We start from the raw sequence: 27,776 nt of genomic DNA, 5'->3' as shown, positions 1-27,776 counted from the left end.
CCACATCCCTTTAATCTCTCTCTCTTTCTTTCTCTCTCTCTCAGGGTGCTCCTGGTCGAGATGGATTAGAGGTGACTGTGTTTCACTTTTCTAAAGTTTACTTCTTTATGGCTTAGAATGAACCATGACGAGGTTTTTTCATTTATTTCAATCTTTGACATGACCTTACTCAGTCGATTTCTTTGCTCTGCTGAACACCATGAAAGATATTTTGAAGAATGTAACTATAAATGCACCAATATATGCACCTCTTTCAAAAGAGGCATTTATAAAGGTGGTTGTCATAAACAAATGAGGAACGTCCACTCCAGTAAAGATACGTTCACATTATAAGCGACTAGCATTATATCTCATTGATTTCAATGGAAATCCGGCGAAATGAGCAACAGTGACCGTTGACGGCTGGATGGGCATGTCCAGTCGTGCAACAAAGTTGAATTTTTTTTTAACTTTGTGCAAATTATGAGCGACATTCGGAAGCGACAACCAATGAGATGGAAGCAGTGGAGTTCACGTCATCCGTCTCTCGTCAGTTACTGGAGTGGACGTTACTCATTTGTTTATGACAACCAGATATAGAAACACCTCTTTTGAAAGAGACGAGGGCACACAGCGACAAAGTCGCTTACGGTACATTCACACGGGACAGAAGTGTTAACGCTTAACGGAAGGCTTGTCTGAAGCGTGGCAACAGCCAATCACAGTGGCCGTAACACATGCTCCGGTCTTCCATAAATGTAATTGGCTGGCTCTACCTAAGCTATTTGCCTAAGGCGATCTGATTGGCTGACGTATACGTTGCCGCTTGAAAAGTTAAGAAATGTTTCTGCTACGAGCAACGGCATTGACGTAGCGCAGACGGATCCACAATTCAGTTCGGCAACGCATGACATCACCCATTAAAAGTGAATGGGAAGCCTTAACGCTTACGCCCCGTACCGTTATAACCCTACAGTCACATTAGCTACAAAAGTGAGCGACACGCACCCGCTAGATGGGCGTTCCTTGGCTAGTATCTAAAAGCTGTATCAAAAGTCACTTTAGAGGTATTGTTAAGTTACAAGAACAATGTTTTGGGATTTAAAAGTATTTCTTTCTCGATAAAAGTAACAAAATAGATGAGATAAAATGCCAAACTTATCAGATATATACAGAAATACGCATTTTCCGCCATCTTGAATTTTTTCTTCGACTCGAGTCACTGAGCCACGTGACGCTGCCCCTTCTCTCCAATTGGCAGTCACTTTGTCTCATCACTCAGCATTTGCATAAAATAGCCTTCTTGTCTGTTTTGGCCCCACCTTGCTCGGCACAGTTGCTGGCAAACAGCCACTACCATTGAAAATGAATGGTCGCTTTGTCTCTTGTAGCTAATGTGACTGTGGGGTAATGTGAATGTACCTTGACTGACGAGAGACGGATGACGTGAACTATACTGCTTCCTTCTCATTGGTAGTCGCTCTTGAAAGTTGCTCATAATTTGCATAAAGTTAAACATTTCTCAACTTTGTCGTATGACTGGACTCGCCCCATCCAGTCGCCAACGGTCACTGTCACTCGTGTCGCCGATAGGCGCCAAACTTCCATTGAAATCAATGAGATTGCGTTGCTCTGCTACTGCTAGTCGCTGCCACATTATAGGTGACTTTGTCGCTGTGTGTCGCTCGTCTCTTTCAAGGGAGGCGTTTCTAAATCTGGTTGTCATAAACAAATGAGTAACATCACTCCAGTAACTGACGAGAGACGGATGACGTGAACTCCACTGCTTCCTTCTCATTGGTAGTCACTCCCGAAAGTTGCTCATAATTTGCATAAAGTTAAACATTTCTCAACTTTGACGTGCAACTGGACACGCCCATTCAACCGTCAACGGTCACTGTCGCTAGTTTCGCCGGATGCTGCCGAGCTTCCATTTAAAATCAATGAGATTGCGTCGCTTTGCTACTGCTAGTTGCTGCTAGTCTGAATGCAGCTTAAGGTACATTCACATTATAAGCGACTTTGTCTCTGTGTGTCGCTCGTCTCTTTCAAAAGAGGTGTTTCTATATCTGGTTGTCATAAACAAATGAGTAATGTCCACTCCAGTAACTGACGAGAGGCGGATTACGTGAACTCCACTGCTTCCTTCTCATTGGTAGTCGCTCCCAAAAGTCGCTCATAATTTGCATAAAGTTAAACATTTCCCAACTTTGACGCGCAACTGGACTCGCCCCATCCAGTTGTCAACGGTCACTCGTGTCGCCGGAAGTCGTCGAGCTTTCATCGAAAGCAATGAAATTGCGTTGCTCTGGTACTGCTAGTCGCTTATAATGTGAATGCACTGTTAATCGGTATTGGACGATAAAAGCAATTTTATCGCTGCTGTTGGTCGATAGAAACATACGATATTTATGGCCGATATATCCTGTCAATCGAAAGAGAACAGGAAATGCAATGAATTTGAGTTGTGTGTGTATAAAAAATTTAAAGAAACATCACTTGTTTAATGTTCAATATAATTGGTCATAGTGCTGGGCATAGATTAATCGCGATTAATCGCATATAAAATTAAAGTGTTTTTTTCATAATTTATGAGTGTGTGCTGTTTGTAATTATTATGTATATATAAATACACACACATTCATGTAGTATGCATTTAAGAAACATTTACATGTGTATATATTAGGGATGCACCGAATCCAGAATTCGGATTCAGCCGAATACTGGGCTTTTTGACGGGGTTCGGGTTCGCCGAATCCTAGATTTTTTTCCCACCGAACCGAACCCTTGGCTTGCGCAACGCTGGTCGACGTCACGCGGCTGTTGATTACACACATCGGGTGCTGACGTGGAGATGAGCTTTTTCTTTCGGTGAGCCTTCGGGGCTGGACACACCAAAACTTTTAAACACGGCTGAAAACGCCTTGAGGACGCCAAATGCCAGCTGTTTTTCAGCCGAGCGCTTGGTAGCTGTGATGCTTTAGCTGTGAGCCGGTTGGTTGCTGTGGTAATGTCCCGCCCCTCCTCCACTGTAATTGGACGGCCGTGTGAAAACTGACATTGACGAGCGGAGCTTCTAACTCAAAGTTAAATATAGTTTTCAGCGCGGAGCTGCTTGCTTATTGGAAAAACGAGCGTGTCGCAACGCATCGCTTTCATTATGCATAGGCTTATGGTAATTGTCAAAATAGTTTTTCCAACTTGTCATCCTGGCATAATGTACAGTTAAAATTAAATAAAATGAAAAATACACTGCTGTGGACGTTGTTTACTTCATTAATGTGTTTACTGTGTTAATGGAATAAGGATGCGAGTAGGATTCGGTATTCGGTTTCGGATTCGGCCGAATCTTAAACGGTGGATTCGGGATTCGGCCGAACCTAAAAAATCTGGATTCGGTGCATCCCTAGTATATATATATTAATTTATATTTTTATATATTCTATATAATATATTAACATTAAAAATGCATATGTGAATAAAAATGTTCTTAAATGTATATATTTATGTGTTTGTGATTAAATATACATAATAATTAGACACAGTACACACACATTAAGCATAAATGCACTTTTATTTTGTATGCGATTAATCGCGATTAATCTTTGCACAACACTAAGTTTATATTACCACCACACTATCGGTATCGGCAGATATTAGTCAGAATAATCTGCTATTTGTATCGGTCGGATAATTTAATTTCGGTCCACCTCTATTTGTAACCAAACTGATCAGAAGCCCCAATGACTTCCAAGGTAGGATAAAAATATTATGGAAGTCAATGCTGATCGATTTGGTTACAAACATTTCTTAAAATCTTCCTTTGTGTTCATCAGAACAAAGACATTTATACAGGTTTGTAACAACGTGAGAGTAAATTATTTTTTGGGGGGGTGAACTATCCCTTTAAAGATATCAAGTTTATATTCTTCTTGTAAATCACCAAACTTGGTTTTCACAGACAGGGTCACATATTGAATGTTTTTCTTTTTTAAATCAGTTTTTCTATCTCCACAGGGGCAAAGAGGTTTACCAGGAAAGCCAGTAAGTGACAAAAGCTCAACCCCTGTTTGTGTCTGTGTGCTCATTCCTGTGACTAACATGATCTTTCTCTCTTGGGAAAGATTATTGTCTTTCTCAATGTTCTGAAAGAACTAAATTCTTTCCTCTTGGCATAAATCTAAACAGCATGTTGAGGTCTTTGGCCTCCGTGATTGGTTAGAAAGATCTGTAAGTGCTTTCTGACCTCACTTGTGTCTTTAAACACACCGTGAATCATTCACTCTGAAAGCTGTACTGACGTCTCGATTGATGTCTTGATTTAGTCTGTGTCTGTTTCACTTGAATCATTTTTCATGTTGAATATTTTTATATCTGTTTAAGTTATATATGTGAGAAGCAGGTCACTTGGTTGCCTACTAAACGAATCCGTCTAGCTCCAAAGTATGTTTCTGAAATATTAAACCCAGGGTGTTTATTAAGACTTTATTTTGCAGGGTGAAGTTGGTGAACAAGGTTACACAGGACCACAGGGACCCTCAGGGCCAAAGGTCAGAGGTTTATTGATCTCTTTAAAATGTACTTTTGTACTGTTTGTTTATGCAACACTCTTCTATAACATTTCTGTTGTATTTTTAGTCTGTACATTAGTCTAATAATTAATAAAACTCCTCCTCAAACATATTGTTTGAGTTTGATCACATGCAAGAGTTGCTCTTGGCCATTACTTAATCATTAACAGCTTAATAAATATGATTTCTCAGAATAATCGGCCTCACGTGAATCTTTATTCTGTGCTCAGTGAAGCATGTGTCTGATCTGTTGCGTATGAATTTTAAAGCTGTGTGTGTTTACAGGGTGAGCGGGGTGAGCCAGGCCCTCAGGGTGAAAGAGGAATCGACGGTCTGCCGGGTTTAAAGGTGAGCGGCGCTGACTCTCTTTATTTCAAAGATACAGTCAATACTTTAAATGTGGGACTCAAAGGGCACATATACATTACAAGGTTGTACGTGTTTTGGACGTGTGTCGATCCCCATCAAACCCAAGCAGTCTCATTAGACATTCACTTGTTAATATGACATCATACTGATAAAGCCCCACCCACGGGCAATGACCGACAGGATAATTTTACCAAAAAGATTTTCTAAATTTGTTGGCTTGCACGTTGTAGCAGTAATGTGGCTAAAGGTACTATTGTCTAAGGCTGTAGACAAAGAAATCAGATTTATTATTTTCAACCCAGCGCTGGGTCACAAAGCGACAAATGCGACGGTTTGGTTAAAGAAACCCATAAAATGATTATATTTGACTCAACAATGGGTTAAAACAACCCAGAATATGTTTAATTACAATCCGACTGGTTGGGTTCACCCCTTTTAATCCAGCATATTTTAAATAAAGGATCATGTATATGCAGCAGACAGTGTATAAATATTTCGCAATAACATCTTGCTGCCTATTCATTATCCCACTTATTACACAGCTATTTACCTCATACGTAAGGTAAGGAGCATTAAATATTGATTTGAAATATTTAATATGCTCATTTTTAACAAATGCAGACCTTCCACGAGAAAAACACGTTTACTTTTGGTTTTAAAATAAGACGAGACAAGACGTTCAGATGTCAACACACTTTTCATTTAATCATTTATTAATATTAATATAATATCATATATGTTATTCAAAGACATATTTATATTTAATATTTGTGTAATATTAAACTTTTCCTGTCAAAGCCGTGTGTTATTAGTTTTAGCCGGTTTTTATCTCGGAGTAACATACATTGGAATGTCGCGACCAATCAGAATCTAGCATTTTAGAGTGTCGTGTAATAAAAGCGTACATTATTTCTTTAATTTGGCGTGATCAGGCAAGTTGGTACATTATGAGACCTATAAAACTTGTGTTGTTGTATTGATTTGTTTTGTGTTTGGCAGGGAGATAAGGGAGATGTTGGAGAACAAGGACTCCAGGGTGAAATGGTAAAGGCAACCAGATTCATTATACATTCCTTAAAAGTACAAAAAAATCACGCTAACAGGTGTAAGCAGTTTAACATTTGGAATATGTTTGATTCTTAAAGGGACACTCCACTTTTTTGAAAATATGCTAATTTCCCCGCTCCTCTAGAGTTAAACATTTGATTTTTACCGTTTTGGAATCCATTCAGCTGATCTCCAGGTCTGGCGGTGCCACTTTTAGCATAATCCATTGAATCTGATTAGACCATTAGCATTGCGCTATGAAATAACCAAAGAGTTTCGATATTTTTCCGATTAAAAACTTGACTTTTCTGTAGTTACATCAGATACTAAGACCAACGGAAAATTAAAAGTTGTGATTTTCTAGACAAATATGGCTAGGAACTATACTCTCATTCTGGCGTAATAGTTAAGGAATTTGCTGCTGTAATATGGCTGCAGGAGGCGTATTGATATTACGCACTGCCCGAAAATAGTCCCCTTGGTAACTTTCAATAGCAGGGGACTATTTTCGTGCCTGCTGCAGCCATGTTACAGCAGTAAAGTCCATGATTATTAAGCCAGAATGAGAGTATAGTTCCTACCCATATCTGCCTAGAAAATCGCAACTTTTACAATTTTACGTCAGTCTTACACTGCAAAAAAAATATTTTCAAGAAAAAAAATTCTTAGTATTTTTGTCTTGTTTTCAGTAAAAATATCTTGAAATATTCTAAAATTAAGATGCTTTTTCTTGATGAGCAAGAATCGAGTTTTTAGACAAAAAAAATCTAATTTATGTGATTTTGTGCATAAAACAAGCAAAAAAAAAAAAATCTGCCAATGGGTAATTTTTCTTGAATTTAGTGTTTAAGAAAAAAATGTACGATTTTTTGCTTACCCCATTGGGGTATTTTTTACTGAAATCAAGACAAAAATACTAATAATTTTTTTCTTGAAAATCATTTTTTGCTGTGTAGTATACCATGTGACTAGAGAAGAGTCTAGTTTTAAATAGGAAAAATATTGAAATTTTCTAGCACAATGCTAACGGTCTAATTTGATTCAATGAATTGTGCTAAGCTATGCTAAAAGTGGTACCGCCAGACCCGGAGATCGGCTGAATGGATTCCAAAACGGTAAAAATCAATGTTTAACTCTAGAGGATGCCCACCCTTATCATACACTACATTAAGACACTAAACACTTTAAATAAACAAAGATACAAAGATCTAAACAAATATGCCAATATTCTCATTTTTTTGTATAATTTGCCTGTATTATAGAAATGTCTTAAGCGTGTAATCATGGTGATTACTTGAACTTGTCATACTGTATGTTTAAACTCGAGGATGTTGTGGTTTCAGGGCCGTCCTGGTGAGAAGGGGACATCAGCTTCTGATGACATAATTGACTTCAATGGCAAACTCTTAGAGGCTTTTCAGGTGAGCTTTGATTTAGCAAAGTTATAAAACCACAGAATGCTGAACAAGCTGATAAATAAACAATCAGATTAAAAGAAAATTAGCAAAAGAAAATCTCAGTACATGTATTTAAATCTGAATATTGCTTGATTTTCTCTGGCAGGCCATTAAAACCATCAGTGTCTCGGTACTGTAAGAGTATTTGTAGCATGGCTTGCCATTTTTACTTTTATTGACTTACAGCAAGAGTTTAGAGTTAACAAATACTTACTGTGTGTGTATGACCTAAATTCAAAACATTATGTTGTATGAATAATTCAGGATTTTCACATAAATAAGTTTCAACATAAAAATAATTGTTGCAATGTTTTAATGTAAATTCATCACACTGTAAAAAATACTTTGCTGCCTTAAAAATCTTTTGTTTTCACAACTTATAAAATATAGTTGAGAAAAGTCAACTTAATTTTATAAGTTATAACAACTCACCTGTAGTTTTAACAACTCACCTCTAGTCAAGATAAATAATAGTGAGCTGAAATGACTTGTAAATCCGAGTTGATTCAACAAAAAATTTTAAGGCAGCAAAGTATTTTTTTACAGTGCAGTAAGACATCACTATGCCAAAGATGTTTTTACATCTATACTATTAAAGCATCTGGTGTCCACACAGGTCAGTGAAATATGCGTGACTGACAAATGTGGTATATTTATTTTTTTATATGCCTTGCAAATGATCAGCAAAATAATTTCACTGTGTGCCGTGTTATTGGAATGTTTTATGTAACATAACAGGATAAAGTTACACATTTGGATGCAATTAGTAGAAAATGTTTTGCATGTCTATGATCTGAGAATATATACATATGCATAACTTGGTCATTTGAGGAATGGGTCTTGTGTTTACATGTTAATGGCTGTTTAAGTGTGCTGGATGTTTTTTTTTTTTGAAGGCCTGTATTTTGTTGAATGGCTAATGGAGGTGAATTACACACCATAAACATTATAATCAAACCACAGACCTTGACAGCACAGCATTTCAGGAATGTATTCAAATATGTTATCAAGGAAATTGAAAAATTAGGTTTGTCAGTCTAAAGTAAAACATTAACTTAAATAAAAGGTATTTAAATCCCACAAATGATTCAGTAAGAATTATATGAGAGCATGTTTTATAGCAGTTGTTATAAGGAAGAGGTTTGTGGTTTGTAAAAAGAAATTTATCAGAGGTTTGTGGTTCCTAAAATCAAAATAAAAGAGCATTTTATTAAGAGTAAATTATTAATTTTTTATTTGCTCCTTATACAGGGGCCACCTGGCCCTCCAGGACCACCGGGACCGTCAGGAAAAGAAGGGGCAAAGGTGAATTGTATACAACTTTTAACAGAAACTCAGTGTTTTAAAAAAAAGTTACCAGCCAGCGAAAGCATTTTTATGATTTTTACAAAAGTTTAATGCTTTCCAGAAAATGTCCTTCTTTAAATATAAAAACATAAAATTATCAAATGAAAGAACAGACCATCTGCTTTCAAAAAAAAAAAAATTTTTTACTGTTTTTGGATCAGTGGATGCTTTAGTGTTTTATAAGTTGGATAAGAGAACCACCTAGTGGATAATAGCGGAAATATATGACCCGTGCTGGCAAAATGAGTCGGAATGTCTAATTTTGAGCTAAAGGCAAAAGAAAGTATAAATGTCGAAATTGAGGTTTTCATAAAGATAAGTACATTAAGCCCTTGTCTAGCGATTCCAATGGTCTAAATAGTCATTAAAACATCTAATATGATCTTTATTTGTACGTTTTAGCAACTCCTCCACTTTATTTTCATGCATGTTCCTGTATAACTTGGTGGTAGAGCATTTGCAGCGCAAAGTGTCATGGGTTCGAACCCAGGAACTGATGTACTGATAAAAATGCATAGCTTGTAATGCATTGTAAGTCGCTGTGAATAAAAGCGTCTGCCAAATGCATAAATAAATAAATAAATAAATTATATATATATATATATATATATATATTTTAAAACCGAAATCAAAATGTCATGTGCATGTGGATGGACATCCATCTTTGGATTAGATTAAAGGTATAGTTCACCCAAAAATGAAAATAATGTCATTAATGACTCACCCTCATGTCGTTCCAAACTTGTAAGACCTCCGTTCATCTTCGGATCACGGTTTAGGGTGTTTTGTGTTTGGTCCGGGAGCTTGATGACCCTTCATTGAGAATCTATGTGCGGTATCCTGTCCATGTCCAGGGAGGTGGTGGGAACATCATCAAAGTAGTACATGTGACATCAGTGGGTCAGTTAGAATGTGTTGAAGCATCGAAAATAACATTTTGGTCCAAAATTAACAAAAATTACGACTTTATTCAGCATTGTCTTCTCTTCCGCGTGCGTCTGTTGTGGGGCGCATGCGCGAGACTAAAGTGACTTAAGTCAGTGACAGCAGACACGGCTAATGTGTTATCTGGTGCGCCCCAGCTGTTTTTTTGTTGTTATTTTTTGTGCGCCCAGGCTTCGTTTACAGTCTGAGAGAGACGCACACTGTAAATTTGAAAAAAAAAAGTTTGCAAACATGTCTGAGGATAACGCGTCATCCGCGTCACTGATATCATGTGACTTTAGTCTCGCGGATGCGGTTCACTACAGACGCGAAAGAGAAGACAATGCTGAATAAAGTCGTAATTTTATTTTTTTTGGACCAAAATGTATTTTGATGTCACATGGACTACTTAGATAATGTTTTTGTTGCCTTTCTGGACATGGACAGTAAAACCATTACTAGATTGTCAATGGAGGGTTAGAAAGCTCTCGGACTTAATACAAAACATCTTAAACTGTGTTCTGAAGATGAACGGAGGTCTTACGAATTTTGAACGACATGAGGTGAGTCATTGATGACATTGTTTTCATTTCTGGGTGAACTATCCCTTTAAGCATTTAGGACGGTACACCTCTCAGGAAATAGCTATTAAGAAAAATTTTGTTTGGGATTTGATGTTTAAAAGGTTATTAAGAGCGATAGACATGAATTTTTGCTTATTCCTACTCATGGATTGCCGTAAAAACGTCGTCATTGGCAGGGAAGCGTTTTCTTTTAATTGACGAGATAACTCGTCAATGGCAGGGAAAGAGTTAAGGTTTTGTTCATGTGAGTGATTTTAATGCAAAATCGGTTAAAGCAAATGAATATTCTCTTTCAGCATATTTTCTGTATGTTTCTTTATTTAAACAGGGTGAACTTGGCTTGCCTGGGCCTGCTGGGCTTGATGGTGAAAAGGTGACAATTAGTGTTTTTTTAACCCCGTAAATCCACATTTTGTTAGTGGTTAGCAATGCCCTTGCAACCACAGTGAATAGCCAATAGAAACACACTAACAACTTTTATAGTTGTATAAAAAGTATAACTTTTAACATAAGCACCATAGTAACATTGTGACAGGTTTTCCTAAGCTTCTTTTTGTTGTTAAATATCTAACTATGTTCTGTATGAACGTCTCAAAGGTTCATGGACATTAATATTTGCATTTATTTGGCATTAGGGTGATAAGGGAGACACCGGAGAGCCTGGTGAAGCCGGAGAGAAAGGGGAGAAAGGAGAAATGGGTCTTTCTGGTCCTTCTGTAAGTATTAAAAACATAAAAAATCATATGACACCCTTAAAAGTAAAGGTGCTCTTAGAAGAACCATTTTTTGGTTCCCTGTAAAACCTTTCAGTCAGTGGTTCTTTAAGCTGCAAATCTATAACTTTTTTGGGGTGTTAAAATGACTGAAAATCAATTTTTTGTCACAATTTCTTTGTCACAGGGAGTTGATGGACAGAAAGGAGAGAAAGGAGATTCTATACTAGAGGATAATCTGGTGAGTATTATTGGACACTAATAGCATCTGATTAGTAAAGACATTACTGGATAACTATGGTTCACTAGCGGTTTTTACAACTGTCTACAGGTTCAGATGATTTCACAACCAGGACCACCAGGGCCTCCTGGACCAGCAGGACCTCCAGGATACATGGTGAGATATATTTTTATAATATGACTATTAATAACATGCATTCTGATACATTGATCAGATAATAGTTTCTTGTGTGCAAGAACATTCATATTAAAATCGGTGTCATCATTTTCAGGGTCATCGTGGCATGCCAGGCCCCAAAGTAGGTATTTTTTTATTATGTTTACAAGTTGTAGTTTATTCAGTAGAATAAACACTTCCAGTTACAAGCATAAAAGCTAAAGCATCCTGTATATCTCATTGCATTAGCAGTGCAAAAGGTCATGGGTTCGAACCCAGTGAACACACATACTGATTAAAATATATAATTAGGGCTGCAACAAGAAATCAATAAAACTGAATTGTTATCAACACATTTCATTAGTGATAAGTTGGTCTGTGACATTACTTGCTCCCGCACCACCGCCATACGTCTGTGCACTTTTAAATAAAGTCAGCCGCTGTTTCTTTTTACAGCACGAGGTGCGTTGCACAAATGTGCAAACGAACACTTGGTTAATAAAGGTTTAATTTTGTAATTTGTTGTTGGGTTTTCATAAAAATAGTATTGAACCACAAACTAAGTATCTGTTTTAAATAGGGCTGTCAAACGATTAATTGCGATTAATCACATACAAAATAAAAGTTTTTGCATAATTTATAATGTGTGTAATTATTTTATATATATATAAATACACACAAATTAATGTTTGTATTTAAGAAACATTTACATGTATATTTATATATATATATTGATATATTTTATTTTAAAAATATATAAAAATATATAACTGATAAACATTTTCTTAAATTCATACATGTATGTGTGTATTTATATATACATAATCTATACACACAGTAAATTTACAAATATATTATGCAAACACAAACTTTTATTTTGTATGTGATTAATTGCAATTAATCTTGTAAAGGATTAGTGAATTGTCTTTAAAAAAGGTCCAGGTGGTTTACTCACCACCATGTCATCCACCATGTCCATCCAAAATGTTGATGTCTTTCTTTGTTCAGTCGAGAGAAATTATGTTTTTTTTAGGAAAACATTCAGGATTTTTCTGATTTTGGTGGACTTTGGTGGACCCCAACACGTAACAGTTTTTATTCAGCTTAAAATTGCAGTTTCAAAGAACTCAAAACGATCCCAAATGAGGCATAAGGGTCTTATCTAGCGAAACGATTGTCATTTTTGACAAATAAAAAATATGCACTTTAAACTACAACTTCTCGTCTATCTCCGGTCCTGTGACGCGGCAGCGCAACCTCACGTAATACGCCATCATGCCGAAAGGTCACGGATGACGTATGTGAAACTACGCCCGAGTGTTTACAAGTGTGGAGAAAGAGGACCGTTCAGACGTTGTTGTATCAGTTTATTGTTTTAAAATGGTCCACAAGTGTGCATTTCATATATGTAACACGTGACCTTTCCACGGCATTATGCAATTACATGAGATTGCGCTGGCGCATCACAGGACCGGAGATAGAAGGGAAGTTTTATTTTTCTTGTCAAAAATGAAAATCGTTTCCCTAGATAAGACCCTTATGCCTTGTTTGAGATTGAAAAATCCTGGAATATTTTCCTGAAAAAACATAATTTCTTCTCGACTGAACAAAGAAAGACATCAACATTTTGGATGACATGGTGGTGAGTAAATTATCTGGATTTTTTAAAGAAAATTGATTAATCCTTTAAAGTAAGGGGGAAATCCCATTTTTTATTACTGTAACAGCGCATGTATATCACTTTCATATCATAATGGCTTATTTATTTTGTAAATAATGAATAATGATAATTCTCATCAAGGTTTAAAGTTGAAGATTAAAATGAGTATTAATCCTCACCAGCACATCTTTGAAGACTCAATTCATTTTGTTTATTTATATTTTATATTTACAGATCTTTTACTATTTAAAAGCACAAACTTTTTTATTTAAGGCTTAAAATATCAAAATCGAAAAGTTGATATTAGTAAATATTAAAGAGTAAAGTGTGTAGCTTTTGCACTTTTATAAGTACACTTCTACACATGAATACCCTAATTTAAAGTGAGTGATATTAATGTTTTTATCCAATTAGTCGATTAATCGAGAATTAATTACCCGATTAATCGATTATGAAATAATTGTTAGTTGTTGCAGCCTTACTTGTCAGTCACTTTATATAAAAAATTTGCCAAATGCATAAATGTAATTTAGGTCTTTTATGAATTTTATTAAACACTGAGATTTGCAGTAAAGTTTTAATTGATTTCTAAAGATGTGTTAAATGTCATGTAGGGTGATCCAGGTGAAAGTTTCAAAGGCGAAAAGGGAGATACTGGCGCTCCAGGAATTCCAGTAAGAACAATCCCAAATAATGCATTAGCTAACAAAAGCCATATTCACATTATTATACAGTCATGTAACCATTTCAAGGATTATTATTAGTTTTTTTTTCTAAAAGTATTTCTTTTTTTATTCTGTGTTATAGGGCCACCAGGGTCCTCAAGGGCCTCAAGGGGCAACAGGATTAGTTGGCCTGCCTGGCACCAAGGGCGAAAAGGGAAAATTTGCCAACCAAGCATGTTTAACCCTTATCATAAAATGGCAGCTATCCTGTACCACATAAATATCACTTCAATTTGTTTATAGGGAAAACAAGGGGAACCTGGATTAGATGTAAGTAGCAATCTGCATTTTAGTCTCAGTGGAAAAGCAACTTAATCCTTCAAAGCTTGTGAGTTTAATATTGTGTTTCTCTATTACAGGGTTTTCCTGGCATTAAAGGAGACAGGGGCGAGCGTGGCTTGATGGGGGAAAAGGTAGGAGATTATATTCACCTCAAGCTCTCTTGGCGAATCAGATTGTCTAGTGCTGGGCAAAGATTAATCGCGATTAATCCCATACAAAATAAAAGTGCATTTTTGCATAATATATGTGTCTGTGCTGTGTGTAATAATTATGTATATTTAATCACAGACACATACATATATACATTTTTAGAAATTTTGTATTTATATATATATTTTTTGTTTATATATAATATATAAAAATATAAATAAATAAATATATATATATATATATATATATATATATATATATATATATATATAAAAATGTATATATAAAATCGTGTATTTAAGAAACATTTATATATATTATATATATTTATATATATACATTTATATATATATATATATATATATATATATATATATATATATATATATATATATATATATATATAAATGTTTCTTAAATACATACATAAATGTGTGTATATATACATAATAATTACACACAGCACACACTCATATTATGCAAAAAAAAAAACTAATTATTTTGTATGCGATTAATCGCGATTAATCTTTGCCCAGCATAACTTTATTCATAAAACATGAAATTACATTCTGGAATATTGAATTTTGTTGGGAGTCGGTGTGTGGCATTCAAATAAACTCCATGTTCATTGGGTTCAAAGGGGGATCGTGGTTCTGTTGGAAAGAGGGGTCTCAAAGGAAAGAAAGGGGAACAGGGACCCCCGGGACTGGATCAGCCCTGCCCTGTGGTGCGTGCTTGTGCTTTTCTGATGTTTATGTTTGTTGATGTCTTACAGATTCATACTGCTGTAAATCAGGTGAATAAACAAGCGGGTCATTCCGATAGGAATAACAAAGCGTATCCATCTGGGAACACAGACGTTTCACAGACACGCTTCTCTTTTATTTCATGTTTCCTCGTCTTTTCCTCTGTATATTTCCATGAGCTGCTGGTCTATTTCTCTTCACTTTCAATGGTCTTTCCAGTGTGTTTGTGTATGTTTTTAGTCTTTGTGAGAGTGTGTATTCTATATGTGTGCTTATGCTAACAGGGCTCTGATGGATGTAAAAAAGAGCCAGTGGAAACAGGGCAGCTGGTCGCAGAAGCCCCCTGCCCACTGGTACAGTATATCGGCCTGTTGTTTTTCTCTCTATCTATCTCTTATACATAAATATATGGGTGATTATTTAACTGCAGGTAAATTTGATGTCCAAAGACCTTATTTTTTCTATTTGGTAATAATTTGGTAGAATCACAATATATTACAGGCCAGTCAAAACTGTTACTCTACCTTGGTAACAGAGTTGACAGTAACAGAATTGACAGTAGAAAAAATCATGATTTTTATAGCTATATGGGACAGTTTTTGCAGAAAATATTATATTGTTATGGCCTGTAACATCTTGAGATCCATGACAGTGACTACCAAATTATTAATATAATTATAAATGTAACCATTTGAAAAAAAAACACTTAAAAAATAATGCCTTTGAACACCAAATGCACCTGCAATTATATAATCACCCATCTCTACTCTGTTTATTTCACTATTGCCTGCAGTTTTCTGACCTTCCTTGTCTTTTATCTACTTATCTACCCTGTCACCTATACTATACTTTGTACAAAATACATACAATCATGCCTGTGGTGGATTATAACGCGCTATATTAAAATAAAACTGATGTTTAACATTGACATTGAGACTGAAATACATGCATACATACAAGTGGATTAAGTTGGTGTGTTTGCATTCACAAATCTGAAAAGGTTTTATTTTGATGATGTGTTGTGTTTTTAAGGTTGGTGTGTTCATGTTAACCATTAGAAATTTAAATGTATTAAAAATGCATGCTGGTCTGAACTCAGTTACTGTTATAAGGATTTTTTGTGCAACATTTGTTTTCGCCGATATAATTTGTGTTTTACTTTTTATATTTTTGAGATTCATAATGAAATGCATTTAATATTTTATATGTCCTGCTTCTAAAGGGTCCAGATGGACTTCCAATACCAGGCTGTTGGCACAAGGTTAGTATAACACTACCTTTACAGCTTTGGGAATACTGTAATATACTGTACATTATACCACAGGGCTGTTGAATGCTTTATTCTGATTGGTTTAGAAATGTTTCATGGGTATGCATTATTTTTACGATAAACCCACACCTGACATGTCAAATGTCTTAAAGGGAACATTTCACAAGATTTTTTTAAGATGTCAAATAAATCTTTGGTGTCCCCAGAGTCCGTCTTCAAAGTTTTATCTCAAAATACCCCATAGATGATTTATTATAACATATAAAAATTGCCACTTTGTAGGTGAGGTGTGAGCAAATTGTTTTGGGTGTGTCCCTTTAAATGTAAATGAATGGATCTCTGCACTAAATGGCAGTGCCGTGGTTGGATAATGCAGATTAAGGGGCAGTATTATCCCATTCTGACATCACAAGGGGAGGCAAATTACAATGACTTTTCTTCACATGCTTGCAAAGAATGATTTACCAAAACTAAGTTGCTGGGTTGATTTTTTTTCACATTTTCTGGGTTGATAGAAGCAATGGGGACACAATTATAGCACTTAAGCATTGAAAAAGTAATGATATTTCCACTTTATTGACAAATTTGCTCCTGTCTTTTGAATTATTTGACAATAACGCTTCGCCTTGTGCCGCATTACCACCTTGAGTGTGCATTATTTTTTTTATAATTTAACAGCCCGTCATCAAATATTTCTTACATACATTTTTGTGTGCGTGTAACTTTAATGCTGTCCATTAAAAAAATAACTAAATGTGCATCATTTTAACAGCATATAACCTGATTTGAATTGCTTGAACTGACTGTTGTTGTCCTAATATTGTTTGTTGTTGTGTTTGTTTTTTGCAGTGATGTGTAACCTGCGACATGTCGTCTGTACATATTGATGTGATATATATTGCAATTTTATACAGCTTTCATAATTGAAATATTTTTACATTTTATAAAGACTTTCATCAGTATTACTTTTTTATCTGAGATTTTAAACCAAACAGTGGCTGCTAGTTTTTGGCTTTATCAACCAAAGAGGATTTTTTACGGAGTGTTCAAAAGTGTCCCGCCTGCAGTGTGAGTTTACTCGAGGACTGTTGCATGCTGCGTGCCACCACATCAATGAAGATTTCACATCACATCCCTCCCTGTTTGTTTTTAAAGGAACAGATGCTTCAGAAACTCAAGAGGAAGCGTCTTTCTCAGCCGTGATCTTCCTTTATAAATCCATAAGAGTTTAAATGACTTAATGGGTCAGAATCTCAACAATATCAGTTCATCTTGACTGTCCTCAATGTGCAGGTCAAACAAGGTTGCAAAAAGCCTTCATGAAGCTCAATATTTTTCACGAAGGAACCTAATTGAGTTGTCGGAGATCGTGCGAGATTGGGATTGGCCTCATGGATGCAGTTGCTTTGTAGGAAGACTGCAGTGATAAATGAGTTTGTGGCATTGAAATGATACAGAGCAGATTGTGAGAATATTATTGAACAGTAATTTATGATTTATTTTTTGTTACTGTTATGTTTGGTTTATTTTTTATATAAGCAAAAACAAAGAAAGTATCGGGTAATGAGTCCTTAAGGCCAAGTTTTCGATGGCAATTATTACAATCATACAGTTAAAGGAAACACTACTATTTTTTTTAAAACAGTGCAGCATTGAAAGAGTGTGTTATTGTGTCTTTTGAATCTGCTGCATATACATTTATATAGATTTTGTATGCAGATATTTGTGTTGTGATACTTTGTATGATATATGTTAACTGCGACTACCTGCCTTTTATTTCACATCACAATTTTTTATACATATTTCATGTGTTTGTTCATAGTAATTTATGGTTTGTACTGTTGCTTTTTGAAGCTGAAGGCGCTTTTTTTTAATTCGACAAACTTTTATTCATAGCATGAAAGCGAAGAAAACATTTAAGATGCTGTTTTAATCTCATTTCATTTGCTTGGCTACCTGAGATTTAACACCGAGAAGGACGTCTAGATTAGATGTTTCTCTTGAAGTTTTAGCATGTTTAGCATACATTTCCATTATGGTGGCATGTCCTATTTCAGGGATACATAAGCTTTTCACAAATATTTATTGTTAATCGTCAATAACCTGACATCAGTTTATATAAAGGTTTATATATATATATATTACTACACAGTGTACGTTAGGATTTATGGCATTATTTGGCAGACAAAATGTTGGTAAAGTGAATTAAGTAAAATATTGAAATATTGTCTTGATTGACCAGTAACATTATTGAGATGTTTTAGAAACCAAACATGAAAGTGTGGGATGAAATTTCCAGAATGTGCTATTGTTGAACTAGTTTTACTTTCTTTACTGTGTTTATTCAACACAAGAATGTTTTCTTTTTAAAGATTTTGAAATATTTTGCTGCTGAACAGTGTGTTTAATAGTTTGTATGGTTTAAGAAACAACATCCTTATCATGATTGTCAATATACATATTGATGCGTTTTATAAAACATAAATTAGTTTGTCTACCTATGTTTGGATTTTTTTATTTTATTAACCTTGATCTGTTTTTTGACTAATAAGGAATGCAATGATACAACCAACATGATTCACTGTGCTTATAAGCAATGTTTTATTACTGAGAAATATGAACAAGTAATGCGCTAGCAATACAACATATAAAATGAGTTTGGCCTGTGTCGCAAGTCATTTCTGTCTTATAGGAATGAATGGATCCTGCACTACAAAAAAACAAATGTTCAAGTTGAGCAGGAAGTGGAATATTTTAAAGGCAATGTTATAAAAAATGTACAAAAAAGCAAAATGATACAGCATACGTAAAAACTATAAAACACAGCTACTGTCAAACTCACAGTAACACAAAGTAGTATAAAAAAAAGATTTCAGAAGAAGTGCAAACCCAGTGACAGACATGAGGTGCTGCCAGCATGCCAATACAAATCTGTAGCTTACTACACACAAAATACCACATCCATACTGTATCATTAATAAACAAACTAATAAATTAGAAATTCTGACACTTTAGAAATAAAAAGTTACAAAACGGCCATTAAAGATGTTTCAACTACGCAGAATAATAATGAATACCTGACCATGTTAAGTCAAACATGTTGACGTTATGAAATGTTTTAACATTTAAAATATGTGCTGCAGTCAATGATGTATAAATGCGTATACACAATAAGCTTTTATAGATGGTCCACAAAAATTAGATTACTGTCAGACGTTGCACGCATGAATGTATTTCACTATAAAAACAATCCAGTATCTTACTGGTAATTCTGCATATTCTGATCACCATAAATTTACATCTGTACATTGTAACGTCCGCAAACAAGTATGTTGCAATTAAAAATGTGAAAAACAGTACATATGTTACTGGGAAGGGGCAAATTCAACTATCAAGAGTGGTTGGCACTAAGAAAAAAAAGACTATGTCTCCTATCTAATTTAAGGGGTAAATCTTACACGGGTAGATGTAAATGCATATGGTTACTCATTAGAGGCCATACTGGTTTTAATGGCGACACGTGTCGATTTGTGCGTCAATGGGTTTGTATGTCGTATAAAAGTCGAGGAAGCTTAAGAGAGTTGAAGACTCTGGAGTTCAGAAGCCAGACGGTGTGAGAATGTTCATATCTCTGTGTCTGAGTCTGTGGCATGATGTTTTCTTTCCCTCCTCGCCGCTCATCTCGATCTTGGGAGATTTTAGTTTGGCAGGATCATCAACCACGAGGTTTACTTGAGTCTTCATGGCATCCATGGTATTAGACTTCTGAACTCCAAAGTATGACTGCAGCGTGAATCCCCCTGTGGACAAGTAAAGAGATGATACATTTTTTTTGCTCATTAAATAACCTTTTTATCCCAAATTAAAGAAGTTGGGCTGATAATTACACCCCCAAAAATTAACTTAATCATTATGTACTCACCCTCATAGTGTTTGAAACCCCAATGTCTTTGTTGCTCATCAGAACCCACATGCACATTTTTTTTATTGTTTAGGGTTTTCTGGTTACAATGGCAGTGGATGGTGACTGAGGTGGTCCACTCCCATAGTAACCAGAAAATCCTTTTAATCTTCAAAAAAAAAGTGTTAAATAACTCCACATTTGGGTTCTGAAGAACAAAGAAAGACATTAGGGTAAATAATGAGAAGATTTCTGGGTGAACTACTCTCAAGCAAACCACAGGTTCCTACCAGGTGTTTTGGTCTCTGACCCTGGGTCAGTGGGTGATTTCTGCACGATGGGCCGCGCCCCAAAGAGGCTCCACCTTTCCCCTCCACGTCCACCTCCTTCATTACCACCCATTGATTCAACTGTGATGACAACACTAGACTCAGACCAAAGTGAGAGGACTCTGGATAACCCAGCTCCTATTGGATAAATCATCATCAGATGTTACTAAGTGCAACAGAATAGCATTTTACATAACTCTTTATATTGCACAATATAATTTCAAATACAAATGTATGATGTAAAAAATAAAATTAAATCAGAAATGTTGCTCTCTACCTTCAACTGATGTTTAGAGTATGGATACAGTGATGGATTCTGCTGCTGCTGCTGAAAGCTTGTCCTCTCTGAAGTCCTCACTTAACATTTTCAACTGCTGTGAAAAAGAAAAGTTTACTTGGTTTACTTCTTAAAAAAGAAACAAAAAGTCATTAAAAAATGTGCTGATTCCTCGTCTAGGGCATGTGACTATACATGCATGTGTGAGTGAGAGTGTGTATTTAAATATACATAATTATTATACACAGTACACATACATATATGATGTTAATGAAATGAGCCATAGTCATAAAGTCATAAATAAGGCAAAACAATATTACGCATGTCTAGTCCTTGAGTGTTACCACAATAAATAATTTTATTTAACAAACAAGTTAATTCAACAGAAAAAACGAAAGTAAACGCTATCATCATCAGTCATAACACTCGCCGGTAGAGTATCTAACAGTCCAGCAAAACCCGCCTTATATAAACAGCTGATCGTAATATAATAATGTCAATCAGTGACCGTAATGTTTTAGTTTAAATGTCACATGTTGAATTTAATCCAGGTTTTGTAGTATTTAAATGGCTTCGGTCCAAACTCTCGAAGCATCTGAGCTCTGATAAACAGGCCCTTGTTTACAACACAAAACTCACCTTTTTCCTTCTTTAGCTCGTTTATTATCCGATCCAGCGGGATCTTCCATTTGGTCCATATTTGTAAATGTAATATTTGCTGGTGATTCAGTAAAAAATAAGCGGTAAAACACCGAAACTTCGTTATTTGTACAATAATCAAGCGAGCGATGCGATGCGATGTTCACGGGAGATCGAGAAGAACAAGGTATTCAGCCAAAATGACGGACCGGAAGTAGAATAAAAGTCCCCCGCAGCTGCGTTTACATCAGACACACCTCTAGGACAGCCCAATGAAACCACAAACATATCATGTCAATTTTTCTCTTGAGGCCATATCATGCATCAACAACCCTGTTTACATTCAGATAAACCCAGTATAAGAGAACTAAGGTAAGAGAGTACAATAAAATCCAAATATATGATTCGGTTAAATAATGTTCATTTATTCAATTAAAAGTATAAGCGGTACAGCTTTTTAAAAAATTAATTAAAAAAGAAAGCCCTTTTTTCTGAAAAAAAAAAGTTCTGAGAAAAAGAAATTTGTCAGCTGTTCAAGACAATGCTGAGAAACATGCTGTACATAAGACCTGTTCGATTTCGTGCGGCGCTGCAAGAACTGACAGGCAGGTGACGTAAAAGTACCGCGAGAGCGATTGAGAATTCATTCAGAGAAGTCTGCTTTTTAATCGCTCTCGCGAAACTTTGACGTCATCCACCTGTCGGTTCTGCATGAAGTTGAGTCTATGAATCGAACAATCCAATTTTCAAATTATTAATGAAATAATTTCAACTTTAAGGACCTATATAAAATGACACACGACAAAGAAAAAGCAAAGAGATACAAAAACATGTTTATCAGCCCCTTCCCAGCAAATAATAAAACACGAGACATCAACATTCACTGATGGAAATTTAATAAAAGGCACTGCGTTACAGCCTATTTTGCATAGGACAAGAGGGTTTTAGTCTCATAATAGAAACCGAAATTAAGACCAAATAAAATTGCAGTGACTGTTTTACACTTCCTAAGTAGCCTGCAATACTACGCCAACTTTACATTCACATTTTAAGCACCCATCAATTTTTCAGTAAACAAACATTCAGTAATAGCATTCATGTAAAACTAAACCATGATTCAACAAGGCCATCGCATATTTACACTACGAATAAATAACAGTTTAACTACAACTAAAAAAACCTTTAAAAAAAACTAAACAAAAATACAGTATATTGGTCATAGTCCTCAAAACAAGTTCTGGCCAAGAAAAGAAAAAATAAGTGGTATTTTGGAAATTTTGAATTGCCTCCCAAAATGCTGACAACCATATAAAAACAAAACCTTAGAAACACATTAAAAAGTTATTAAACTTAAAATGCATTCCCTGCGTTAAAACCCTTATAAAAATAATAATTTATTTCTCTTAAATGAGAAATCAAAAACAAAGCACCATAATATCCAGCATCATTACAAATTCCAAGCTAGATAGTATAAACAATACGCAGTATATACTGTACATAAACTCAGTGCTACACAATTCACCTCTAATTTATTTCTGAGATTTTAAAATATTATTGCTATTAAAAAAAAACTAATGACTTGATCTTCAATTAGCCTCTTCTTTTAAGAGCTGTTTCCTGAGGACAGACAGTAACATAGTTTTCAAATAAATGAACTGATAGTGCAAGGTAGTTCAAAAAATATAAAAGGAACAGCCAGACTGTAAATATCAGATACAACTAGTTTGCTACTATCTTACAGTTTACTCGATGTATATAATTGAATGAGATACTGCTTCGTGCAAAAAAACAAGTTTTACAATTCATATTCTTGGTGCAAGACATTCATTTAAATGACCCATGCTCCTAAGAATGCCATACTTTATTATAGTTTTCTGGGGTCACTGTAATAAATAGACATAAGATAAGAACTGGAATATGGCACAGGAATAAAGGAGCTGTATCCCCCTGAAAAAAGCTGAAGTTTGCAGGTATCCATAATTCTCCAGTTAGTCAATAAGGCGGGCATCACTTTGAGTGAAGCGTTGTGATTGGTCACTCTCACTGACATCCTAAAGGTGCAGAGCTGATTGGTGTATCACTCTTACGAGGCTCAACGTCTCTTTGGAACCTTCAACTATAAAAATGTCAAACAATTATTACTAATGAATGTAATTATGAGTCATTATTCTGAGAAATATATTGATATAAATGAATCTATTATCTATTACCTGACATTTTAAAAGTGTCCAGAAGGGGTCAGACTGGATTTCCCTTTCTGCAATTCAGCTGGTGACACCACCGATAAGCCATTCTTAGGTCTAGATGTCTGGATGAGACAAAGATACTTATGTGTAACCATAACCACTTAACCATTACTATATTTTATGAATAAACCAGTTGCTGGCAGATAGTCTAAGGCTGTGAGATATAATGAAATATTGCAAAAACGAAATGTTTTTAATACTTCAAAAAGTAATGTGTAGTACAAAGTACATATGTTAATTTTTAAATTGATTTTACAAAACATTATAATATCACATTGTGTGACCCTGGACCACAAAAGCAGTCATAAGGGTTTTTTTTTAATTTAGATTTATACATCATCTAAAAGCTGAATAAATAAGGAAGGATATGACAATATTTAAATCTGAGAGTGCAAAAAATTTTAAATATTGAGAAAATTACCTTGTTTAAATGAAGTGCTTAGCAACACATATTAATAATGATGAAACATTTTTTTATATATATTTATGGTAGTAAATTTAGAAAATATTAATATCCTAATGATTGTTGGCATAAAAAAAATCTATAATTTTCACATATACAAAGTATTGTTGCTATTGCTACAAATGCATTTTTCTAGTCTTGCCATTTGCCAATATAACATTATGCACTAATTTTAGGACCCTTACCTGTTGAGGTTGGGCGGGTTTGGTCGTGGGTCGAGGTGGAGGGGGTCTGTTGGGGGGCAGTGGTCTTGTTTTGGGGGGAACTGATGGAGATGGGCAGGTCTCTATATGGATAACACTTTGATTATGGCCAACATAGGCCGGGATCGGAGGGGGTTTCACAGTGGGACGGATGTTAGAATGTCTGGATGGACCAGAAGGACTTGCACGATGACAGACCTACAGTGGTAATTACAAAAATACTGTAATTAATAAAAAGTTGGCAAGTACAAGAAGTGATGAAAAGAAAGGTATACACTTTTAAAAATAATAAAAAGCTATTTATGCTATTGTAGAGGCATGTAATATATATTCTTTCTTAACTTTTTATAGTCTTTGGAGCAATTCGTTAAACATTTTATAGCTTTATGGCTGTTTAAAAAAATATTCACCAATGACTATACTACAAGTGCACTCATTTGATGTCGAAATTTGGGTAGTTTCCAAAGATGCATGAAATAGTGTTTTTGGAATAACATGCGAGCACATGCTGACTCAAAACAACTTCGCACCTGTTCATCAGCGTGTGGTTTCTTTGGTTGAAACACTGGGTTTGTGTGACCTGTTGTATTATGACTTTTAGACGCAGTGGATTCTGGAACACTTAAAGAGAAACAACACATTTGCTGATGTCAGAATCAGAAACAAAGATCGTGTATTTGCACTTTAAGCAGTAAAAAATTTAGTTGATTACTTGTTGCATGTTTGGGGCCTTTGAAGGGTGTGGTCTTTGATAGGGCGCTTGTGTTTGTAATACCACCACAAGACCCCAAAAACAACAAATCCCAAAAGAAACATGATGAAGATGACCAGAACCACAAGATAAAGGGGACCTGTATAAGACAAAAGAAAAACAAATGACAAACATCAACAGAAGGGTGAATGTAAAACAATAACAAAAAGTTAAAATTCAATGGGATTTTCTGGTTCTGTGCGTGAGTTAATGTACCGTGTTTGGTCACAGGTCCGCTGTCCAGGCTTCCTCCTGAACCAGCATAGTCACAAAACGGTGGTGCCCATTCGGAGTCACAATGACAGTTGTGGTTGTTATTGCAAAACTGCAAGAAAAAGACGACAAACCACAAACATTAGTTCATAGCATTAGTAACTGCTTTGTGCATTTCCAGTAAAAAAAAAGAGGAATATGTTAAATTTACCAAAATGTATTTCTAGACAAAGACAAGTCACTGTGACTTTAAAGGGGACATATCATGAAAAATAGACTTTTTCCATGTTTCAGGGTTCCCACATAAGGACCTTTCAAGGACTTTCCAGGTTCAATACCCTCAAATTCAAGGACTAAATGTGGGGACACACTTCAAGTGAGAGTAAGGTTACATCGTGTTACCTTTTAAGATACATTGTTACAGTTCCCAATCGAGGGAACTCGCGCTGCATCACTTGCGCTGTGACACTTTGGGGACGCCTCCAGGGGCAAGTGCGTCTGAATGTGTATATCAAATTCAACCAATGGTGAGGCTTAACGACAAAGACAGGGTGACGCGGGAGCCAGGAAGTATATCGCAATCTGAAATATTGCCAAAGACGGCGTTACCGGCGTTACGCAGGAAGTATGGCAAGGGAGACGCAGCGTCTCGTTCCCTTCTCAGGGAACAACAGTTACATACGTAACCCGAGACGTTTTCATGTGTTAAACACAACTATGCAAAAAAGCATTTTGGTACGAATCAACATTTGCATACAGAAGATATAAGCATTTAAAGTGAACAGTGTAGCACATGTGCTTAAAAAGTCTAGAATTTTTATGATACTTTTATTTTTTCCAGAAAACGTCATGCATAAAATAGATTCAAGCACTTTCAATGACCTGTATCTATGTATGTATATTTTTAAAAACTTCCAGAGCCTTTAATTTTTTTCCCAGATCCACAAACTTTCAAGGATTTCATGGACCCGTAGGAACCCTGATGTTTAAGGGTTATAATTGGATCCCCAGTGCTTCTATCAACCTAAAAAATGTGAAAAAGATCAACCCAGTAGTAACTTAGTTTTGGTAAACCATTCTCTGCAAGCATGTAAAAAATAGGTAATTGAAATTTGGCTCCCCTTGTGATGTCAGAAGGGATTAATCTGCACTATCCAACCACGGCACTGCCATTGGATAGTGCAGAGATCAGCTCATTTGCATTTAAAACGACACACATTTTTGCTCACACCTAAAAAGTGGCAATTTTAACATGTTATAATAAATTATCTATATGGTATTTTGGGCTAAAACTTCACATATGTACTCTGGGGACACCAAAGATTTATTCAACATTTTAAAAAAGTCTTGAGAAATGTCCCCTTTAAAACCATTTAGTCACAACTATAAGACATGACCTGTATTCAATGATTAGTTATGTTTGCAAGTCTACAAATGTTACACGAACCGCACAAATAAACACATTTGAAAAGGATGTGAAATCATATCCTGAGCTCAGCTCATCACAACCCACACTACAACAAAACATTCATGGGAAAAGAAATAAAGAAATACACTGTCAGCAAAAATGGCACTCTTAGGTACTAATATTTACCATTTAGGTACAGATATATATACATTTGGTACCATATGTACCTTTAGGATATTAATATGCACTCTTTGGTATCAATATGTATCTGGGTACTAATATGAACTCTTTATGTGTACTTTTTGAAAAGGTACCGCCCCGGTGAAAACTAGGGACCATTTTTATACAGTGTAGTGGGAATATTATGCTTAGACAGTTGTTTGCATTTAGAAGCAATATCCTACTTACCCCATGACCATGACATTTGGCATTGCATTTGTCTGCTTGTAAGAAAGATGCATTACGGCATTCACCTTCAAAACAGATCTGAAAGACATGAAAGAGAAGCATTACATCATAAGAGGGGGTGCATCTAAATTAGACACAATTTAAATACACCACTGACTTGAAATTGTCTGAGATTTCCATTCTGTGACACATTTTCTATTGAAACAGGAAGTTGGTGAAGCTTGTCGCCGGTGTTATTTTAGCTAATGGCTAAAACCAGAATTTGCTATTAATAGGTGGAGGGAGGTGGTGTTTTTATTTAAAGCATTCAATTGAATAAGAAATTGCAGACGCAGATGTGTCATGGATAATTTTGGTCTATATTTAAAGTGCATGTCTGGAAATCATATTGTTATCTGTTCTGTACCTACCGCATTATCCCCACATTTGGTTCCGGTCTGAACCAGACCTGGGTCTAGAGTGTCTTCTCCCTCATTGGACCGGTACACATGTGTCCCTCTGCACAGGACCTCATGACCTGAGATCTGCATTTTGGTGTCAATGGCAACAGCATTGGACTCTATAGGTTTGCTGGCAGAACTGAAGCACTGAATTTTCCCACATTTAGCATTTCTACACAATGAAACAAATGCATGTGATGGGTTTACATCAGTGACTCAAAACATGAGATGCTTTTGTGTGACAGGGCAATGACTTATATTTTTACTGATATTTACC

General features: G+C 35.5%; 2 protein-coding genes across 3 annotated transcripts in view; one reads left to right on the top strand and one right to left on the bottom strand.

Annotated features, from left to right (window-relative positions):
* Positions 1–18,635, top strand: part of col23a1a (collagen type XXIII alpha 1 chain a) — a 55,217-nt gene extending 36,582 nt beyond the window's left edge. Inside the window, exons 8-28 of the mRNA XM_073854508.1 lie at positions 45–71; positions 3,997–4,023; positions 4,476–4,529; positions 4,836–4,898; positions 5,919–5,963; positions 7,310–7,387; positions 7,530–7,553; positions 8,675–8,728; positions 10,607–10,651; positions 10,914–10,994; positions 11,179–11,232; positions 11,323–11,388; positions 11,504–11,530; positions 13,663–13,722; positions 13,856–13,933; positions 14,023–14,043; positions 14,133–14,186; positions 14,846–14,932; positions 15,236–15,304; positions 16,174–16,212; positions 17,377–18,635. Coding sequence (XP_073710609.1) covers positions 5,961–5,963; positions 7,310–7,387; positions 7,530–7,553; positions 8,675–8,728; positions 10,607–10,651; positions 10,914–10,994; positions 11,179–11,232; positions 11,323–11,388; positions 11,504–11,530; positions 13,663–13,722; positions 13,856–13,933; positions 14,023–14,043; positions 14,133–14,186; positions 14,846–14,932; positions 15,236–15,304; positions 16,174–16,212; positions 17,377–17,424 — 888 coding nt within the window. The 5' untranslated portion in view covers positions 45–71; positions 3,997–4,023; positions 4,476–4,529; positions 4,836–4,898; positions 5,919–5,960 and the 3' untranslated portion in view covers positions 17,425–18,635. The remainder of the gene's footprint in view (positions 1–44; positions 72–3,996; positions 4,024–4,475; positions 4,530–4,835; positions 4,899–5,918; positions 5,964–7,309; positions 7,388–7,529; positions 7,554–8,674; positions 8,729–10,606; positions 10,652–10,913; positions 10,995–11,178; positions 11,233–11,322; positions 11,389–11,503; positions 11,531–13,662; positions 13,723–13,855; positions 13,934–14,022; positions 14,044–14,132; positions 14,187–14,845; positions 14,933–15,235; positions 15,305–16,173; positions 16,213–17,376) is intronic.
* A 163-nt stretch (positions 18,636–18,798) lies between these two features.
* Positions 18,799–27,776, bottom strand: part of adam19b (ADAM metallopeptidase domain 19b) — a 34,974-nt gene continuing 25,996 nt past the window's right edge. Inside the window, exons 16-26 of one of the 2 annotated variants that reach the window (XM_055178854.2) lie at positions 27,470–27,671; positions 27,060–27,137; positions 25,247–25,355; positions 24,992–25,130; positions 24,810–24,900; positions 24,262–24,477; positions 23,578–23,675; positions 21,368–23,483; positions 20,729–20,825; positions 20,413–20,589; positions 18,799–20,021 (exon numbers count right to left, since the gene is read on the bottom strand). In XM_055178854.2, coding sequence (XP_055034829.2) covers positions 23,586–23,675; positions 24,262–24,477; positions 24,810–24,900; positions 24,992–25,130; positions 25,247–25,355; positions 27,060–27,137; positions 27,470–27,671 — 925 coding nt within the window. In that variant the 3' untranslated portion in view covers positions 18,799–20,021; positions 20,413–20,589; positions 20,729–20,825; positions 21,368–23,483; positions 23,578–23,585. The remainder of the gene's footprint in view (positions 20,022–20,412; positions 20,590–20,728; positions 20,826–21,367; positions 23,484–23,577; positions 23,676–24,261; positions 24,478–24,809; positions 24,901–24,991; positions 25,131–25,246; positions 25,356–27,059; positions 27,138–27,469; positions 27,672–27,776) is intronic. The other variant, XM_055178856.2, reaches the window with a different exon arrangement.

This window comes from Misgurnus anguillicaudatus, chromosome 16 (assembly GCF_027580225.2).
Source record: "Misgurnus anguillicaudatus chromosome 16, ASM2758022v2, whole genome shotgun sequence".
NCBI lineage: Eukaryota > Metazoa > Chordata > Actinopteri > Cypriniformes > Cobitidae > Misgurnus > Misgurnus anguillicaudatus.
Note: the sequence above shows the minus strand (reverse complement) of the source record. Positions and strands in the feature narration are given on the sequence as shown.